Source organism: Ursus americanus, chromosome 28 (assembly GCF_024610735.1).
Source record: "Ursus americanus isolate L20-20 chromosome 28, mUrsAme1.1.p, whole genome shotgun sequence".
NCBI classification, from domain to species: domain Eukaryota; kingdom Metazoa; phylum Chordata; class Mammalia; order Carnivora; family Ursidae; genus Ursus; species Ursus americanus.
In genome coordinates, this window is record NC_142154.1 from 38,153,856 (window position 1) to 38,174,850 (window position 20,995).

Genomic DNA, 20,995 nt, shown 5'->3' on the forward strand with positions numbered 1-20,995 from the left:
CTCCCTCCTTCACCTGGTTTATTAAGCATTATGACTTTAATTTTTTTAAACATCATGATTTTTAGATATTAAAACAATCAGTATTATTTACTCACAATTTTTCTTATTCTACCAGGATTTACAGCAGGTAATAACTAGCTTAAAAATCAACGTGCTTACAGAATATTTAAAATATTAGAGAGGCAAAAAATAATCCCGCACATGTAATCCAAAGTCTAGTGGTCCAGGCTCTACCATGGGCCATACTGTGACCTGACAGGAAAGCTGCGTTTCACCTACTGGTCCTCAGTCTCCTCTACTATTGGATGAGAAAACTGTAAGATGCTCATAAACATCCCACCAGTGCAACCATCTAGGAAAAGTCAAGTCAACAGTTCAGTGACAAACCATTCTGGCATAAAGTCTAATCACACTTTATAAATTCCTCTTCCTAGTTCAGAACAGAAAAGGGGTTGGAAATTACATTTTCCTCTTAACCATATAAACACCACCCCTGTTTAGGAGGAAAAGCTCTGTAAAGTCTCTTCTTTCAAGGACTATATATAGAACAAGGAAAGTCAAGGCCGGCTGGTCTCTGCTCATTAATAGCTTTTACAAGCTTGGAACATGGGAAAGCTATCCGGAAAATCCAAGTTCTGGCCAAAGTTAAGCATTGTGCTTTCTGAAAATCTAACTTCCGCCAAATATGACCAAAATTTATCCTGGGTCCTTTAGTCTTTACCTATCAAAGAGAGATGAAGACTTACATAATTTTTTAGGCTATCAAGTGATAAATGATACATAACAAGAATTCCAAATTTATTGGGGGAAATTTGTTCGGGAATTCCGAACAAATTCAGAACACTCAAATTTTAGAACATGTGTTTTAGGATGCTTAAATGGAATTTATGATTTGAAAAAAGGAGTAAAATGATCTCGTCAAGTCTATGGGAGAAAGCAATGTTTGGGTTTTTAAAAAAGGATTCTGGGGAGCCTGGCTGGCTCAGTCAGTGGAACATGTAACTCTTGATCTCAGAGTTGTAGGTTCAAATCCCAAGTTGGGTGTAGAGATTACTTAAAAATAAAATCTTTGGGGCCCTTGGGTGGCTCAGTTGGTTAAGAGACGGACTCTTGGGGCGCCTGGGTGGCACAGCGCTTAAGTATCTGCCTTCGGCTCAGGGCGTGATCCCAGCGTTCTGGGATCGAGCCCCACATCAGGCTCCTCTGCTATGAGCCTGCTTCTTCCTCTCCCACTCCCCCTGCTTGTGTTCCCTCTCTCTCTGGTTGTCTCTATCTCTGTCAGATAAATAAATAAAATCTTAAAAAAAAAAAAAAAAAAAGAGACGGACTCTTGACTTTGGCTCAGGTCATGCTCTCAGGGTGATGAGATTGAGCCCCGTGTCGGGCTCTGCACTGGGCGTGGAGTCTGCTTAAGATACTCTTTCTCCCTCTCCCCCTCCGCCCTGCTCGTGTTTGCTCTCTCTAAAAATAAATAAAAATTAAAAAAAAAAAACTTTTAAGGATTCTAATAGTATTTAATATCTCTGATTTTTTTCCCCCAAAAGCAAAGAAAAGCCTAATAAAGTACCAGGTAACTGCTATTTCTGGCCTTAGAAGCATAGCAAGGGGTATAATAGGGTATAACAGGAAAGATAATGATGAAGCACTTCCTGTTGACTAATTCAGTTCTAGAGATAACTGTTTAGAAATTAGCTAGTTATGCTTTTCTTGGCCACATCTTAACATCAGAAGGAGTCCCAAGTACACTCACCTATCTTTTCAGGATCAGTTATACCGACTGTCAAATCAAATTGGTCTTCCTGTTCTTCTTCCTCTAGCTGTTAAAGAGAAGACAGACCATGAGAGTTAATACACAAAAAAGGCTATTAATTTTACCCTGCATCTACTTTGTATCAATGTAACAACATCAAGCTATATCCTTCTATACATCAGTGTTCAGCTCTGTCCCTTCCCCACAATTTTAAGCCTGCTCAAATGTCTTTGTTACAACTATTTGCTTAAAACGTTATTTTGATCATAATGCATAATTACTAGATTTTGCAAGACTTGCCTCTGTTGGTCTAAGGAGGGAATGAAGAAAGACTATACTCTTGAATGCGGGAGCTTCAGACACTAAGTATCATTGGTGTTCATTGAAAGCCTCTGTGCTATCCTTTGGGTGACAGATATTCTGCCCAAGAAAGAGGTACTGGATTCTGGCTGTCCATTAACCATAAAGGTCTTCTTAAGAGTCGTAAATATTTTCTCAAGGTTCATACTCAACTGAACTTTAGACTGGCAGCACAGTCCTAAAAATCCAAAAGAAACAAGACCAAAGGCACAAATTCTCACCTCTTCATAGCTTGGCTGGGACTTAGAAGAATTTGTAGCTTCCTGTGGCGGAGGAGAAATGAGCGTTTTGGCCGGCACCTTCTTCTGATTATTTTGTGTGCTGTCCAGGGAGAGCTCCACTGTAGCATCTAAAAAAAAGTTGATATTCTATAATAAAGATCAATAATAGGTCTTTCATGGCTAAATTTCAATTCTATAGGCTTAAGAGACAAAAACAATAGCAACCACTCTCAATACTTAACATGTTTTCAAACTGAGAGCAAGAGTGTAGAAATCTGATCCAAGTGAACAGACCAAGAGAAAGTAAGAAAGTAAGAAATTTTTACATGGATAAAAAGGGAAGGTGGTAAGGGAAGTTTTTTCTTTTTTTTTTTTTAAGATTTTATTTATTATTTGATGGAGAAAGAGCACACAAGCAGGGGGAGCAGCAGAGGAAAAAGCAGTTCCCCGCTGAGCAGGGAGCCCGAAACAGGGCTTGATCCCAGGACCCTGGGATCATGACCTGAGCTGAAGGCAGACGCTTAACCAACTGAGCCACCCAGGTGCCCTGGGAAGTGTTCTTCTAGCACAGGCTTGATGCAACAATCTCTCCCATTTCCAAATACAACTACTTGGCTATCCTCTCCTACCTAAAATTTAGCAAAAACCAGGTATTAAGCAAAAAGACTACAAAGTCAGTGTACCAATTTATCTTACTCTTGGGAATATTCCTTTAAAATCTTATATAAACTATTTATTTCTATTATAGTTGTTTGGAAAAGAAGAATAAGTTTGGCTAGAGGCAGGAATATTGATAGCAAAAAAATGACATCAAAGGAAGTCAGGAAAACTGGTAAGCTAGAAAAAATAGACCCAATATACAAACACAGTAACACTTGGGAAAAGGCACTATTAGCCACACCTGAGGATGGCGAAGTTGTTTTAGCACAGTTTAATAACTGTTTACAATTATAGCTTTAGATCATCTTGCAAAGGTTGTGTTGTTGTTGTTGTTGTTTTAAAGATTTTATTTTTTGACACAGAGAAAAAAAGAGAGAGAGAAAGCACAAGCAGGGGGAGGAGCAGAGGAAGAGGGAGAAGCAGGCTCCCCACTGAGCACGGAGCCTGATGCAGGACTTGAGCCCAAGACCCTGGGATCATGACCTGAGCCAAAGGCAGATGCATAATCAACTGACCCTCCCCAAGTGCCCCAAAGATTATGTTTGATACGTGCTGTCCAAAGGGGATAAAAAGATGTTGTAATATCTGAAAATCTTTCTAATAAAAATAGTTTTAAGAAAATGGTGCTTAAGAGCCACCTCTGTCTATCTGGGAAAATCTCAGTTGAGCAGAAAACTCAATCCATAAGTGCCCTAGAGAGGGGTTTTTAAAAGAGCATTAGGCACCATTTTCAGACAATTTTTTTTTTTTGACTAATAAAAAGAATGCACTTTCAACTTGGAGCAATGTTAGAAGCTCAAAACTTAAACAGCAAAGACTTTTTTTTTCTTCTTTAATAAACAAAAATATAAATATCTATTTGGGTTTGGCCTGATCAGTAGGTATTCAATTTTAGTCCTAGGGAATTCAAAGAAAGCTATTTTTTTCTTATTTTTTTAAAAGATTTTATTTATCTGTTTGAGAGAGAGACAGAGAGAGCATGAGCAGGGGGTGGGGCAAAGGAAGAGGGAGAGGGACAAGCAGACTCCCTGCTGAGGGGGGAGCCTGACATGGCGCTCAATCCCAGGACCCCAAGATCACGACCTGAACCAAAGTCAGATGCTTAACCAACTGAGCCACCCAGGTGCTCCTTTTTTCTTTTCTAGACTTTCATTTGGAACTAAAATGAAACCAGAGATGTGGGTCTATAAGGCATGACTAAGTCCTAGATCAATGTTCTAATCATTAAATGTGAATCATGTCTACAAACGTGGTTGCCACACTGTTGGAACCTGGTCCCTATCAGAAAAAGAAGAGGGGCGCCTGGGTGGTTCAGTCATTAAGCATCTGCCTTCGGCTCAGGGCGTGATCCCAGGGTCCTGGGATCGAGCCCCGCATTGAGCTCCCTGCTCTGCTGGGAGCCTGCTTCTTCCTCTCCCACACCCCCTGCTTGTGCTCCCTCTCTCGCTGGCTGTCTCTCTGTCAAATAAATAAATAAAATCCTTTAAAAAAAAAAAAAAAGAGGTGGTAAGATAATCTGACCGTGGTGTGGGAGTACAAAATTAAAAAAAAAAAAGTACACATAATAAACATCTCAGGATGGTAGGATTCTTTGGAGCAAACAGTCAGCTGAATTATGCTGAAGATATTCAGATTATGCAGGCCCTAAGTAAATAATTAAGTTAATAAATGGGTTTGGAAATGAAACAGGAGATACTTCTCATTTAAAACCTTTGACTTACTAAGTGCTTCCAAAAGCCTTTTGAAGAACTGTGCATTTTCTACTGACATTCATGTGACAAAGATGCCAAAACTTAAATTAAAAAGTGGCTTTTTTTCTTGTACTCTTGATAAGAGTAATAGAAAAAGCCTTTGGGCTCCATCACTGAACTAATCATGTGGAAAATAAAACCCAAACATTTAAATTTCCACAACTGATATCTAAAACATCTGAGAGGGGTGCCTGGATGGCTCAGTCGTTAAGTGTCTGCCTTTGGCTCAGGTCACGATCCCAGCGTTCTAGGACTGAGCCCTACATTGGGCTCCCTGCTCAGTGGGAAGCCTGCTTCTCTCTCTCCCACTCCCCTGCTTGTGTTCCCTCTTTCGCTGCCTCTCTGTTGAATAAATAAAATCTTAAAAAAAATAAAAAATAAAAAAATAAAACATCTGAGAAGCTACTCAAGTCCTAAATTAAATGTCTCATCATAGGCATTCCTTTCTAAGATTTATTTATTTAGTATTTGGAGAGACAGAAAGAGTGCACATGTGTGGGCAAGCAGCGGGAGGGACAAAGGGAAAGGGAGAGAATTTAAAAAAAAAAAAATTTTATTTGGGGCGCCTGGGTGGCGCAGTCATTGGGCGTCTGCCTTCGGCTCAGGGCGTGATCCTGGCGTTACGGCATCGAGCCCCACTCAGGCTCCTCCGCTATGAGCCTGCTTCTTCCTCTCCCACTCCCTCTGCTTGTGTTCCCTCTCTCGCTGGCTGTCTCTACCTCTGTCAAATAAATAAATATATAAATCTTTAAAAAAAAAAAAAAAGGATTTTATTTATTTATTTATTTGCGAAGGAGAGGGAGGGAGGGAGGGAGACAGTGCATGCACAAGCAGGGGGCTGGGGAGGAGCAGAGTGAGAGGAAGAAGCAGACTCCCCACTGAGCAGGGAGCCCATGCAAGGCTTGATCCCGGGACTCCAGGATTATGACTGGAACCAAAGGCAGAGGCTTAACCCACTGAGCCACCCAAGCACCCCTTTATTTATTTATTTAAGTAGCACCAGACCCACCGCTCCCCGGCCACCAGCATGGAACTCAGGACCCTGAGATCAAGACCTGAGCTGAGATCAAGAGTCAGACGCTTAACCAACTGAGCCATCCAGATACCCCCAGTTTCTTCTTTTAGAATACATTTCTCAAAACGGTACCATTTTCTTTTTAATCCTCGGACTTAAAACCTTTGATTCTGTCTTAAATCCCCATTTTTGGATGTCTATTATATCCAATCACCAACACTGAATTTTATTGATTTTTCTTTTCCTTCTTTTTTTTTTTTTTAAAGATTTTATTTATTTGACACAGAGAGGGAGCGAGCACATGAGCGCACAAGCAAGGTGACCGGCAGGCAGGGGGAGAGGGAGAAGCAGGCTCCCTGCTGACCAGGGAGCCCAGCGCAGGGCTTGATCCCAGGATCCTGTAATTATGACCTGAGCTGAAGGCAGACACTTAATGGACTGAGCCACCCAGGTGCCCTGTTGATTTTTCTTTTGAAAAGTTTTCACTTTTCCCTTCCCATTTACATCATCTTATTTTTGGTCTTTGCCATTTCATTCTTGAACAAATTTGTGATCGCCTTCTGAAGAACCCAGTTTTTCTCCACTGCTATCCATTTTATATAATTCCACTAGATCAGTCTTCTTAAAACATTACCCATATCACTTTCTTTATTCAAAACTGCCAATGGTTCTTAGTCGACAGTAGGATGAAAATTCAAAATGTAATTATTACTGATGTCTAAAATCCTCCTAAACTACATCTCAAGTCTTATCTTCTATGGTTTCTCTAAGAACTCCCTGCTCTGGCCCACCAAGCTTACTGACTGGCCCTCAAATGTACCTTGTATTCCCTGCCCAACCATTTGTACCCTTTCTCCTTTTCTCCTACATAAATCCTTCTTCTTCCGGGAAGTCTTCCAAGGGCACTTTAGACCAGTTTCTCAATATGGGCACCACGGACATTTTGAGCTGGAGAATTCTTTTTTGTGAGGGGCTGTCTTGTGCACTGCAGGGTGTTTAGCAGCGTTTATAGCCTCTATCCACCAGATACCAATAGCACTCCCAGGCGTGACAACCAAAAAATGTCTTTCACCATTGCCAAGTGTCTTCTGGGGTGCAAAATCACCCCCTGTTGAGAACAAGGAGGCCGTCTCCACAAAAAATTACTGGGCCCAAAATGTTAATAGTGCCAAGGTTAAGAAATCCCACTCCTATAGTCTTTTTCAAACTGCAGGACATGGCTCATTGGTGAACTGTGAAATCAATTCGACTGGTTGCAAATAGCATCAAAAAAATGGAGAAAAATAGGACATTTGAGATCGTATTGAAAGTAGTACAGGCAAGTCACTTAATAAAATTTTCGTTTCAGTTTTATATAAGTATGCATGTATTCTGGATTATGAACACAAAATGCAATTCTTACTATAAGTTTTGGTCATAAGTCTAAAGACACTACTATAGTCTGATCTCAAACAAATATCTGAGACTTAGTATTTCTAGCATTCTTCTTGCCACATTTACATTGTTTAGCAGCCTAACTCTATCTGTGTGTTTAGGTCTTAGTCCCTAATCCTGTCAGAATCTTGATGGCAGGGGCTACATTCCACATGGTTTGTAATCTTCCATAGAATTATGTTCTCAATATACATCCTGCTTGTTTAATTCAGTGACTTAGAAGACTCCTAGTATAGGTTTTAAGTCCATACTTGCCTGCAAAGAGGTCCTGGGGCTCTTGGTCTTGTTCCTCATGGATCCCATTTTCTTTGGAGCCAGTGTTGATGGGAAGGGAAGCAATTCTCTTTGGAGACTGGGGCTTACTCTGAAAATGAAGAGATACTCTGAATAAAACAGTACTGTTAAAAACAACCATAGAAAGTGACTTTTAATGCATCTCAGTTGTACCCACAGGTGTTTAGCGGAAGACAGGCTCATGATTCAGCCAGTTCAATAAGCAGCAAATCATCATTAGTGATGTTAAGTGCTGCCCAAGTAATCACAGAGCTAAAAGAAACTCCTACATTTCAGAGTTAATTTCTAACACCATAACCTTGCTGAAATGCCCTACCCCAAAGCACGTGATACTGACATGGGTATGTGTACTCACAGATAATTTTCAAAAGAACCTGTCCAAATGCATTTCTCCTTCTCACTTGATGACCTTTATTCTTTCAAATGCTGATGGGGCACATTGTAGTGACTAGGACACCGCACTGCAGTGCAGAATTCAAGCTCTGATCCTGGCTTACTGTGTTGTCTTGGCTAAACTGTTCACAGAAATGCAGTTGTGTTGATATGACCGGCCCCAACAGGCACAGGAAGTTATGACACTTTACATCTAGTGCTGTACATAAATATAAGTCATCTTTTTATCCCTGACACAGACACAGTTTTCAACCACACCCATGCCAGGCTAGCAGGATAAAACCCAGTCATGCTTAGCCTAGTGGGCACATGGTGAAAATAGTCAGTTGATGGCCTTTATCAAAAGCTCTGTGATCACCCGCAAACAAGGATCGGGTGGGGCCCCAGCCCGGTACCAGAGTGAACAAAGCTGGATTGTGTAGAACGTGAACAAAATGCTGGGAATCTGGCTTCAAAAGCCATGGGATGGTATTGCAGGGTTTTGAAGTCAAACCCCAGGGCCAAATCAGTTAAAAAACCTGACTTAAGGAATCTTTTATGAAACATTTCCTTAACAAATCTGAGGGAGTTTGTTCCTCAGAAACAGCCTTTTCTGACTCAACAGAACAAAGTAAAATAACAGATCTGTTGGGTATTCTGAATTTGCCATGCAAAGAACTCCATCCTAATACTGGGGCCACCCTCATGGAAAGAAACTGCTACCAATACATAGGATTTATATTAACAAACGATGCTCCTACTTAAACTATTCTATGCTAATAAAGCTTAATGAATAATCAAATATTTTAATACTTAAATATATACGCTTAAATGTTATACCAACTCAGAGACAGTGATCCTGTTTTCTAGGTGCTTCCATAACTTCAACAACAACAAAACTGCTACAGAGATAAAGACAACAAATAATAGGGCAAAACCAAAACCCACAGCTCCCTTTTGCCTCATATATTGCCAACTACCTTACATACATACATTTCTTTTCTATACATACTCTTGTGCTCTTGGACAGTATGGGGATCTCACAAAAAGCCATCTGATTTAATTCAATTCTCACTGATACCAGTCATCTCCAAATGGAGATCTAGGAGAGATTAAAACCCAAGACACGTTAATTTTATATATATCTCAAACGTAATACACTAGTGGCTCACCAGGGAGAGGCACAGGTTATAATTTAGCCATTTAAAAAAAAAACGCCTAGAAGAACCCATTCTCGTGATATGGAGATGAATAAAGCCAGCTTTCCATTTGTTTCATCATCTAAACTTGGAAGTTTAAAGACTAAGGTAACAGCAGCCTGCCTTTCCTTATAATAATCAGAAGAGACAGACCCAGATGGGTGGGACACTCCAAAGACTACTAGAACATGGCTACCTGTCTTTCTTCTTCTATCAGAGCCCCTTCAAGCCCAAACCATAAGTTGCTTGACTAGAAGGGCACCTGGGTGGTTCAGTTGGTTAAGCGTCTGCCTTAGGTTCAAATCATGATCCCAGGGTCCTGGGATGGAGCCCCACATCAGGCTCCTTGCTCAGTGGGGAGTCTGCTTCTCCCTCTCCCTCTGTGTGAGCTCTTGCTCTCTTAAATAAATAAATAAATAAATAAATAAATAAATAAATAAATAAATAAATAAATCTTAAACAAAAACGAAAGTTGCTTGACTAGAACTGTGATGAAAACAAAGACGTGTGCTTCCCTAGTATGCTAGGTAACAATTATCTGCTCCTCAGATATATTCTGGGATTTCATCCCCCAGATCAAAGTATCATGGCTGAGTTCACAGAAAGGGGAAGACAGGCTGATTACGTTCTTTACTCTTCCTCTGTTCTTTCCTCTGTAGTTCTTTTTCAAAATTAATCTTCTATGTGTATAAAGCTTTGTATTCTGTTCCCTACCACCCCCACCATCCGAGTCTTTCCGAGTCTTTTTTTCAGTGATTTAACTCTCAACTGTATGGGTACACCACAACACAGTCATCTCCCTAAGGATGGACATTTATAGTTTCCAGGTTTTTATCATCACAAATAATCCTATGATGTTCATCCCTATATAAGTCCACATCTGAATATTTCCTTGGGATAGATTCTTAAGTAGAATTACTGGACATAAAATTTTCAAAGCCTCTGCTGACTTCCAGAAAGACCACCAATTTACACTCCCCCACCCCCAATGTGTAAGAATGCTGCACCCACAGCAACATTAGGCATTCTCTTTCTTTTTTCTTCAAGATTTTTAAGTAATCTCTATACCCAATATGGGGCTTGAATTTACAACCCTGTGATGAAGAGTCATGTGCTTTACTGACTGAGCCAGCCAGGTACCCTGAATTCTTTCTTTTAAAAAAATCTTTGCCAGGTTGACTGGTGGAAAGTCTTGTTTCCACATGTTTACTGGCCATTCAAACCCCTGATGACTTGTCTTAATGTCCTTTGCCCATTTTTCTATGCTAAGCACTTAGATGTACTCTTTCCTTACATAAGTATACTTAAGTTTATCTAAGTTTCCTACATAACCCTTTCTTGGGCATACTGTATAGTACCCCTCCCCAATTTTATCTCTTTTCACATCTGTTTTATTTTAGGACTTACCAAATTTATTTTCAGATGAATAATTTGGATTGGCATTGGACAAGCTAAGCCTATTTCTTTAGGATGGGAAGTACGCAGCACATAATTGGTCTTCGAGGCATAATATTCTCAAGTTTTACTTAAAATCAGATTCAGTAAAAGCTGAGAACTTTTTTTTTTGAAGACTTTTATTTGACAGCAAGAGAGATCACAGAGGGAGAGGGAGAGGGAGAGGGAGAGGGAGAGGGAGAGGGAGAGGGAGAGGGAGAAGCAGACTCGCCGCTGAGTAGGGAGCCTGATGTGGGGCTCAATCCTAGGATCCCGAGGCCATAACCTGAGCCGAAGGCAGACACCCAACCAACTGAGCCACCCAGGCACCCCTGAGAACTATTTTTACATATAAGAAATGGACTAAGTATCCTATATTCATGAAGAACTGTTAATAGAAAACAAGTCTTCCATGAGACTAGAGTCTATAATAAGAGCTTATCATCAAAATAAATACCTAGCTGGGCTTTATAACACATTTCGTATGTTTTGCCCAACATTAAAAGTCTAATCTTTAATCAGTATTTTTAATTTATATTAAAAAGCTGATTTGGGGGCACCTGGGTGGCTCAGTTGGTTAAGCATCTGACTGGACTTCACTTCAGGTCTTGATCTCAGGGTTGTGAGTTTAAGCCCCATGTTGGGCTCCATGCTAGGTGTGGTGCCTACTTAAAAAAAGTAAGTAAAAAATAAATTAAAAGCTAATTTTATTTTTTAACTTATTGTAAGATTTTTATTTTTTATTTATCAGAGAGACAGAGCGTGTGAGGACAAGCAGGGAGAGTGGCAGGCAGGGAGAAGAAGGCTCCCCGCTGAGCAAGAAGCCTATGCGGGACTTGATCCCAGGACCCAGGGATCATGACCTGAGGCAAAGGCAAATGCTTAAGCAACTAAGCCACCCAGATGTCCCAAAAAAGCTAATTTTAAATCAACAGTTAAATTTCAGGAAGGACTCATTCTGGGGGAAGGGAAGAGGCACACTGCTTATACTGAGTTGCAAAAACAATACTAAAAATAACCTTTGCTTGTAATTCATATTTAAAAAATCTCTGAATCGCCAGTACATAACTATCCATTTAAAGGGAGCTAAATTTCTAGGCAACAGATGAAACTATTTTCTATGATGAAAACAGTATGTCTGTGATATATTAGTAAAGCAAAACAACAGCCCTGCCTACTTCCCCATCCAGTCACCTCCTGCCCCATTTTCTGAAATAAAGGAGGCATACTTTCGTTAGTGACAGAACCCTAGGCTAGGCTATCCAACCCCTGCTGACTCCTTTTGGCTGTTAATTCTAACAGTGGTTCCACTGATAAGCCTATTTAAAAGTTCAAGTATTTCTGTTTATAATTACAAGGCACACAGACAGCCTAATCTAACTCTCAGAGAGGCACTAGAAAGAGCTACTGCAAGAAAACACTTGTGTTAAGAGCAAACAGGTATTCCTCACCAATTACCAGCCTCAAACCATGAGGCTACGCCATTAACACAATGCTCTTAGCTCAGGGAAGGACAGACCTGGGTTTGCTATCCCTCATAGCTGACATACCCACTTAGTCCTTTAAAGTACGACTGTGATTCTGCGTTACTTCCCTTTAGGTTATCGAGTTGTGATTCTTCCTTATGTTGCTCAACTGCTCTTTGCTCTATGCAGAATCCTTGCATTATTCAAGGGACTTCAAAAGGGTAGTACTGTTAAAATTCTCAACTGCATTTAGAGGGTGAATCCAAATTAAAAGCTAAGGTAAAACTGTGCTTCTGGAGAACCAGAGTACTCACCTTCTGGTGAAAAAAAAATAATATAATTCAGTAAGGCAAGACAGAGCTACAGCACTGTGTGATCATACTAATGTAACAAGGCAAGGACAATTAGGAAAAAATCATGCCCAGAAGTTATACCTAGGTAACAGAGCAGTCACAAAGGCTTTAAAAATCACCATGGAAGACCTTGGCATGAAATACTGTTCTATCTGCCACGTTTACTTCTATGGAAAAATAAGCTAAGTGGGATGGTGTATTCGTTTTCTATCGCCGCTGCAACACAAAATTATCACAAATTTAACAGCTTAAACAATGCAAATTTATTATCTTACAGTTCTGTATAAGTTAATATAGGTCTCACTGGGCTAAAATCAAGGTGTCACCATGGCTGTTTCTTTATGGAGGTTCAACGGGAGAATCTGTTGCTTTGATCTTCCAGCTTCTAAAAGCGATCCACATTTCTTGGCTCATGGCCTACGTCTTCCATGTTCAAAACCAACAATGTTACATCTCTGTGCCTTTCTTCTGTGGGTACTCATTTCCAGTCACTCTCTGACACTCTTCCATTTTTAAAGGATCCTTGTGATTACACTGGGCTCACTCAGATAACCCTTAAGGTCAACTGATTAGCAATCTTAATTCCATCTTCAACCTTAATCCTCCTTTGCTTTGTAACCTAATATATTCACAGCTTCTGGGATTAGGAGGTAGACATCTTAGGGAGGGGGCAATCATTTTATTTACCACAGGCAGTGACTCCTCTCCCATGCCATGGCCACGTTTCAAAAATGGCACAGATTCACTAAAAGCTTGTGCACTTGGGAGAATGGAATTTAGTGTCCATTAAATTTGGGAATAGGGTGCATCTTACTCTATGAACTGGGTAAATATTTGATTAACCCAAAGGACTTCAAATTTTTACCCTCCTTCACAGCTGAAGGAGTTCAAGTAGGGGTTCTTATCCTGGGGTCCATGAGCCATGGAATTCAGGAGGTGTCCAGGGACTTAGGTGGGAATAAAACCACAATCTCATCCGCACTAACGCTGACAGCCAGCATGTTCTTCAGTTACAAAGACAGGCAACAACCCACTACAGTAATAGCGGTATTTGACATGATAATAGAAATTAGATGTTTTTATTTGACATCACAATTGTTACAGTTCTCAAAATATCACTTACGGTCATCTCTACTTTTTAAAAATTATGGTAGTTGTAACTATCCCTAGATCTTACTATGTAAGGCATTAAAAAGCACATGTTACAAACATAATTTTTTCAATGTTTTGCTAACTACATTTCTGTGTAACTGGTTTCCCTGTAATCTTATGTATTTTATACATGTAAAGACATTCTGAGGATGTATCCATATACTTCACTGGACTGCTAATAGGTCCCCGACACAAAAAAGGTAAAGAACCTCTAAGCTAGTCCCTCGAAGACTAATGAAAATAGAAAAGGGGAAGCTGGAAGGGTTGGGAAAATGAGAGACCTCAAAGTGAAAGTGCATACCATGGTCTACCAAAATTTAGCTGCAATCTACTGAATTCTATAGTGTAATTTCCCTACTAAACTTTTTGGGTTTCAAACTAATATAACTTAGAAGGGCCCAGAAAACTGCAGAAGGATCAGAGTTCTAATAAGTCCATTAACTTCCATTTTGAAAAAGCAAACCCAGTTCCAATCTGCTCTGAAAGCAGAATGAAGCCCCAGCTGTCCACCTGACTAAGCAAGAGAATAAGCCAGAAAAAGTTGAGCAACAGGCTTTTCCTGGAGATGAGATACTTATGGCTACTTGCTCTAGTAACTATCAACTACTCATGATTTATTTATGTCAACAGTTACTCAAGAGTGCTGAGAAGCTTTGAGGACCAAGACAGAAATTAGAGTGTTCTTTTTCCTCTCTCCCCTCCCAACCAAACAAATCACAAATGGCGAAGTCTGAATTAGCAAAGAGCAGCAATTCCTTACAGAAAGCTGACTGCAACCTTTATTTCTTCTCCCATAAGCCCCAAACTCTAATTTTAAATAAATTTTAAGTTGAGTTCTTATTAATTTTTAAGTCTTTTCTCATCCCTTTGCCTCCAAAAGTGCTTTGTAACTACTTTTGTTAGCTCTTCCTGCATAACCCTGAAAGCTAGGTTAACTCCTAGTACAATTCTATGATCAAGAAATTAATGATTCTATGTACTTCAAGAAAATCCAAACTTATTAGAAGTGAAACTGGTTTAGAATTTGAGCTGAGCATTAAAATGAATCTTTGGATATAACACCAGTTGCCGACTTTTTCAAGAAGATATATATCAGGGGCACCTGGGTGGCTCAGTCGTTAAGCGTCTGCCTTTGGCTCAGGGCGTGATCCCAGCGTTCTGGGATCGAGTCCCGCATCAGGCTCCTCCGCTATGAGCCTGCTTCTTCCTCTCCCACTCCCCCTGCTTGTGTTCCCTCTCTCGCTGGCTGTCTCTCTCTCTGTCAAATAAATAAATAAAATCTTTAAAAAAAAAAAAAAAAAAAAAAAGAAGATATATATCAGATGTGTGAAAAATGATGCATTTCAAAAACTATCTTTTTTAAGATTTTACTTATTAGAGAGAGAGAGAGAGACAGCAAGCGTGCCTGTGTGCAAGACTGGGGAGGGGAGGAAGGAGCAGAGGGAGAAGTTGGAAGGACAAGACGACTCCCCACTGAGCAAGAAGCCCCACTCAATGCAGGGCTTGATCCCAGGACCCTGAGATCATGACCTGAGCCACAGGCAGACACTTAACTGACCGAGCCACCCAGGTGCCCAACTACTAATCTTTTAAGACCAGATCTGACCACCTAATGTGATGTTAGCTCCAAAAACAAGTGTTTGAGACAATACGCCTACAGAAAATACTACACAACAGAGGAACACTTATCCATGATTATTTGCTACAGCGACACTATTAGGTAAAGAAACTAAGCAATAAACTGTTGTTTAAATATATCGTTACCCAGATTAACTTTTGTAAGTCTGTTTAAGAATAGAGAGTGGGGGGGCGCCTGGGTGGCTCAGCTGGTTAAGCATCTGCTTCAGCTCAGGTCATGATCTCAGGATCCTGGGACTGGACCTGCATCAGGCTCCCTGCTCAGTGGGGAGTCTGCTTCTCCCTCTGCCCCTCCCCCCACCACTTGTGTGTTCTCTCTCTCTCTCTCAAATGAATAATTAAAAAAAAAAAAAAGAAGAATAGACAAGGAATATTACCAAAAAACTTACTGAGGACATGTTATATCCTTGCGAACAGCCACCATGCATTTTGCAGAACAGAATTAAAATATTAGCCAGATAAACTATCAATCTCTTTAGGGCTTTTAATAAAATTACCAAATTCTGTCCAGATCTAAAGAAGTTATCCTATAAGCACACAAAAGGAAATAAACTGGTCCTGGGATTGTAAAACAGTGCAAATGAAAAGTAGTAAAGAGATTCCTCAAAAAACTAAAAATAGAACCATGATACTATCCAGCAATCCTACTTCTGGGTATGTATCTAAAAGAACTGAAAGAAGGGTCTTGAAAAGATATTTACACACCTCTGTTCATGGCAGCACTATTCACAAGAACCAAGAGGTAGAAACAACCCAAATGTCTGTTGAGGTTGAGGAATGAATAGGTAAACAAAATGTGGCATATACATACAATGGAATATTACGCAGCTTTAAAAAGGAAGGAGATTCTGATGAATACTAGAACATGGATGAACTCTGAGGACATTATGCTAAGTGAAATACGCCAGATACAAAAGGACAAATAGTGCATGATCCCACTTACAAGAGGTCATCTAAATTAGTCAAATTCACAGAAACAGAAAGTAGAATGGTGGTTACCAGGGGCTTGGGGGAGGGGCAAGGGGGAGCTGTTATTTAATGGGTACTGAGTTTCAGTATTGCAAGATGAAAAAGTTCTGGAGATCTGTTGCATAAAAATGTGAGTATACTTAACAATACTGAACAGTAAAATTAAAAAGGCTTACGATGGTAAATTTTGTTGTATTTTTATGCCACATTAAGAAAACCTGATTTATTCTCCCTCAGGATACATGTTACATTGATCACAGATGTAGGCTGGATTCTAAAAATAACATGTCCTTTCCTGTCTAAATGTTAATACATAACTTACATTTATATAATTCCCTGTAGTCTATAAAACACTGTCAATCAGAAGCCACTTGCTCTGCATGACTTCTGAATATCAATAAGTTATATTATTCTTTTGTCTTAAACACCAGTGAGAATATGTAAATAAGTCTTTATTAATCAAAGACTAATTATTCAATATATGACTTTTCTTTCTTTTTTTTTAAGAGTTTTTATTTATTTGACAGAGAGAGAGACAGCCAGTGAGAGAAGGAACACAAGCAGGGGGAGTGGGAGAGGAAGAAGCAGGCTTCCAGCAGAGGAGCCTGATGTGGGGCTCAATCCCAGAACGCTGGGATCACGCCCTGAGCCAAAGGCAGACGCTTAACGACTGAGCCACCCAGGCGCCCCTCAAATATGACTTTTCAAGTCTCCTGCTATTTCTTCTTTATTCTTTTTTTTTTTTTTTTTTTTTTAATTTAAGTGGTCTCCACATTGAGCATGGAGCCCAATGCGGGGCTTGAACTCACAACCCTGAGATTAAGAGCTGGACACTTAACCAACTGAGGCACCCCCCCCATTTTATTTTTTCTAGCCATTTCTGTAATTACTAGGGTTTCAATTCAAGATTAAGAGTAGTGGGAAAAAATTCTAATTGATCTGATAGATCATTTGAAGAAGTAGTTACCAGATTTGGCCAAAATCTGAAGTGAGGCTATCATTTATCTATATTTTCCTCCTTCCTCTTAGCATGAGAAAGGCTCTGCAGTTCTCATTTAGAGGGCATATCTATTTGTGGTCCTGGCATACTCCTAAAAAGAGATGGACATGTAAGAATTCCTGGGAGGGCAAATAAAGAACCCGCTTCAATTCTATCATTCAGTGTTAGAAGATATGTATCTAGATTCAGGTCCAATCAAAGTTTCAGATAACACATCTAGAATTTCAGATCTTTTTATAGATAGGCCCACGAAGTAGGAAGCAGAAAGAAATAAGGTCTTAAGTATTCTTGAGAATCATCTTAAGATATTTCCCAGCTGGTTTTCAATCTTAAGGCAATGCTTTCAGACTTTTTTAATAATCCTTTTAATATTCAGATTTGTTTTAATAATCCTTTTAACTCTAGTCTATCCCTTTCATGTAACTGGTTTGTAGATTCTGAAATGCATATCATGGGCTGCTCTTTTGATTATAAATCATACTTTTATTACTGTATTAACAAAGTCTCTGGGGCCCTAAAAGAGGGCAGATGGGATGATGAACAACAGCAGCTGTTACATTAATGTCCAGGAAATTACACACATACCATAAATTATTTTAAATTTTACATGCCTCAGCTTCCCAATTTTTTAATACCCTTCCCTCTGCCTCCAACACCCAACAAAACACAATATGAAGGCAAACTTAACAAGATGTCACTGAAGTCATTAAGTGCCTACTTTGATGACTTTCAGTTAATCAAATCAATCTTATTACTAGTTCGATTTTGATAAACTATATTAACCATTTTTAGGATTAATATATGTAACTTTTCTAGCCATTATTAAATTCTGTGGGTTGATTATTAGAGTAATTGCAGTTTACAATGCTCAACTGTTTCACAAGTGTTTCACAGATATTCGAATTTAATCTGCATAATAATGGGGGGCGTAAATGCTATTAGTCACATTTTACAGGTGAGGAAACCACACAGAATAATTAAATACCTTGCCCAAGTAACAGAACCTGGATGGGTTTAAATCAGCCTTCAAAGCCCTTGTTCTTATTTTATTCTTCAGTGTTATTCCTTAAGACACAGAAGCACTGCAATCCCCAATCTTCTCACACTGGCTCGCAACTAAAACATTTATTGGAATATAATTTGTATTTAATGACTTTTAAACAAGAAATTCACAGTTTAAGTAATGAGAAATCTTGGAGTCTTGGCTTCCTAAAGATTAACATCGGAACAGGGAGCTCAAAAAATGGCTTACAGGTGGCATTTTCGTTTCCCCAGCAACTCAATTTTCCTGGATCAAAACTTAACTAAAAATAATTATGCTTTCTGTGGTAGAACAAGTTCATTCTGACTCCTTCCTCCTCTCTTTGGTTGGAAATTAGGCAAAGTACTCTCACACAGTCTTATAAGAGAGAAGTACTGATGCCTCTATAAAGTAATATGAGATCAACCAAGTCACAGCCTCTTCAACTTCTTTTAGAAAACTCTAGAAAACAACTCCTCACCTTTCAGGGCCCTTTTTGGAAAATAAATCATCATTTGCCTACGTGACCACTTTCAAAGTCAGAGTGTCTATTTTCAGATATTTGGTCTGAATATCTACCATCCCAGTAGTTATTAACTTTAGCTCTTCTCCATGACTTATGGGAGAATTACCAAAGGAAAAGACCAAAAATTTGTTTTAAGAGATACAGAAAGACTAAATTAGCAGCAAGAGTTGCTTCTTAGAATAACAGAAACTTCATTAGACAGTTTAAGCAGTTATATTAGCATCAACAAGTACTTTTTGAGCTGGGATTATAAATTCAGTTCCCTAACACAGTACAGGGAAAATTCTAAAGATGTCACCAAAGATATTTCCTACTTAACCTCTTTCTGACATAAATGAAACAAGCCTTAACCTTTTTCAGACACATGCTGCATAAAGAATTTAAAGCTGTTTTATTTAGTCACGTATATACTGTATAGCTACTACAAAGAGAGGTATTATCCAAGATAGAATAGTACATAAATTCAGACCTAGCACAGAAGAAGTTTTCAACCTGGAACGAACTGTACCAAGTGGTATGTCAGTATTCTTATAAAACAACCCACAACATCTGAAATGATTCCAGAACTGATTACTGATTTTCACATTCCACATATAAAGATCAGTTTTTCCCCCGAACACCTCTTATTAGAAACCTGGATATTACTAAGGGAAACACCGTTTCCTCCTCATATTTAGAGATTTAATCCCACAGATGTACGTAGGCATTTTAATACATCTCTTTAAAAGGGACAAAGCTTGTCTTCTATGTAGTGATTTATCTGGCAGGGCCTTTTTTTCAACCGACTTCTGGCAAGACTTTACCTTAGAGATCAGAGGAGTCAACTTAACCCTTACAAACTAGATCCACAAAGGGCCTTTGGTAATTAGATAACTTTTGAGTTAATGAAAGGATTTGTGGGCGGGTCACTGTCCTGAGCCACTCCAGATAACACTATTCAATCCTAGGAGCAGTAAGTAAGGTTAGGGAAAGAAAAGTGCATCCCATCTCCTTATCTTGACCTATTAAATCAGGCCGCCAGGAAACCACCACAAAACAACCCCGTGGGTCCTTGGGGTCACCACACCGCAGGGCCAAATGCCGGCCTGGGAGTCTCCTCGATGTCAGGGACCTCGGTGGAGAAACCACCACACCCCTCGCTCCTCACCGGCCGCCCCAGGGCAGGCCCCTAACATCTTGGCACTCATTAAGGTCTCCCAAGCCACGACTACCGTCACCAACACAGGGTCTCGCCGGGCCCATTCTGCCCAGCTTCCTCGACCCTCGCTTAGCCTCTCTTCCCTTTTGGGGCGCCCGCCCGCCCGCCGGCCGCCCCGAACGGTGCGAACTCACGGCAGCCGCGGCGCCGGTGAAAATATCCTCCCCCTCGGTGTCGCTGTCCCCAGCCTCGGGTTCTGACCCCCCGGCCGCCCCCTCGGACTCCGGCTCCAGGCCGGGGAAAGGCGGAGGGAGTCTCTCCGAAGCGCTACAGCCACCACCACCCGACGCCATCTTCCTCCACCCGCGGCGGAAGCCGCAACAACAACTTTATAGAGAGAGAGCGCCGCGAGCAAAACGTTCCAGAGGAACGAGGAGTGGGATGGTCGTGACCAACCCCGCGGGACGCACAGGGCGGGGGTTCGGGGGCGGGGCCTGGCCGCTGGGGGCGGGGCAGGGAGGCCCAACGCTCCTACCCAGCAAATCTGAGTCCCGCATCGCGACGCCGTGCTCTTAACCAAGGAGGACAGTGGGACAGAAAAGGAGGAGCTAGCTAGGTAGGGGCTGCTCAGATTTCTAGGGCCCTTTGTGTTCTGGATAGCTTTAGCCAACAGCCTTCTCAAGATGTTCGAATAAAGGAGTTTGAAAACTCCTCTACATGCCACCTATCTATGCCAAGCACAGCGCTCTCATTGAGATTCAGTAAATATTTTTGATTGAGGTCTCTCAACTGGCGGCAGTAAAGTTTCACCATTTATTCTTTGGAGAACATTTAGTTAATTCATTCAAGTAATAAATATTGAACATCTACTGTGTGCCTGGCACTCTACTATGCGTTTGAAATACAGAAATAAGCTCCTGACCAACTAACTAGGCACTCGAGGGAGACAGGCATGCAAATGAACAAATTCAACGTGTTCAGTGCTGTAATGTGCTCTGGGAGTACAGTGAAAGAGGATATCAGTTATGCTTAAAGATGTAGGGAGGCCTCACAGGAGGTGAGACCTCAGGGTCCTAAATTTGGTTACAAGGAAGTTAGGATTATCCTCTTCATTGCTGTGGAGGGAGTGGAACAGATGGCAGGGAAATTCATAAACTGAACACAATTTTCCTGGGACCTAGACTATTCACTTGTCTGGTGAGCTTAAAGTCTAAATCAGCCAGACAATATACAAAAGTTTAA

General features: G+C 40.4%; 1 protein-coding gene across 3 annotated transcripts in view; it reads right to left on the reverse strand.

The window, feature by feature from the left end:
* The window catches only part of SNX1 (sorting nexin 1), a 45,820-nt gene extending 25,659 nt beyond the window's left edge, over positions 1-20,161 (reverse strand). The window contains exons 1-4 of one of the 3 annotated variants that reach the window (XM_087856870.1): positions 19,948-20,161; positions 7,447-7,555; positions 2,332-2,459; positions 1,751-1,817 (exon numbers count right to left, since the gene is read on the reverse strand). In XM_087856870.1, coding sequence (XP_087712996.1) covers positions 1,751-1,817; positions 2,332-2,459; positions 7,447-7,555; positions 19,948-20,106 — 463 coding nt within the window. In that variant the 5' untranslated portion in view covers positions 20,107-20,161. The remainder of the gene's footprint in view (positions 1-1,750; positions 1,818-2,331; positions 2,460-7,446; positions 7,556-19,947) is intronic. The other 2 variants (XM_045810780.2, XM_087856872.1) reach the window with 2 other exon arrangements.
* Between the last annotated feature and the right edge of the window lie 834 nt (positions 20,162-20,995).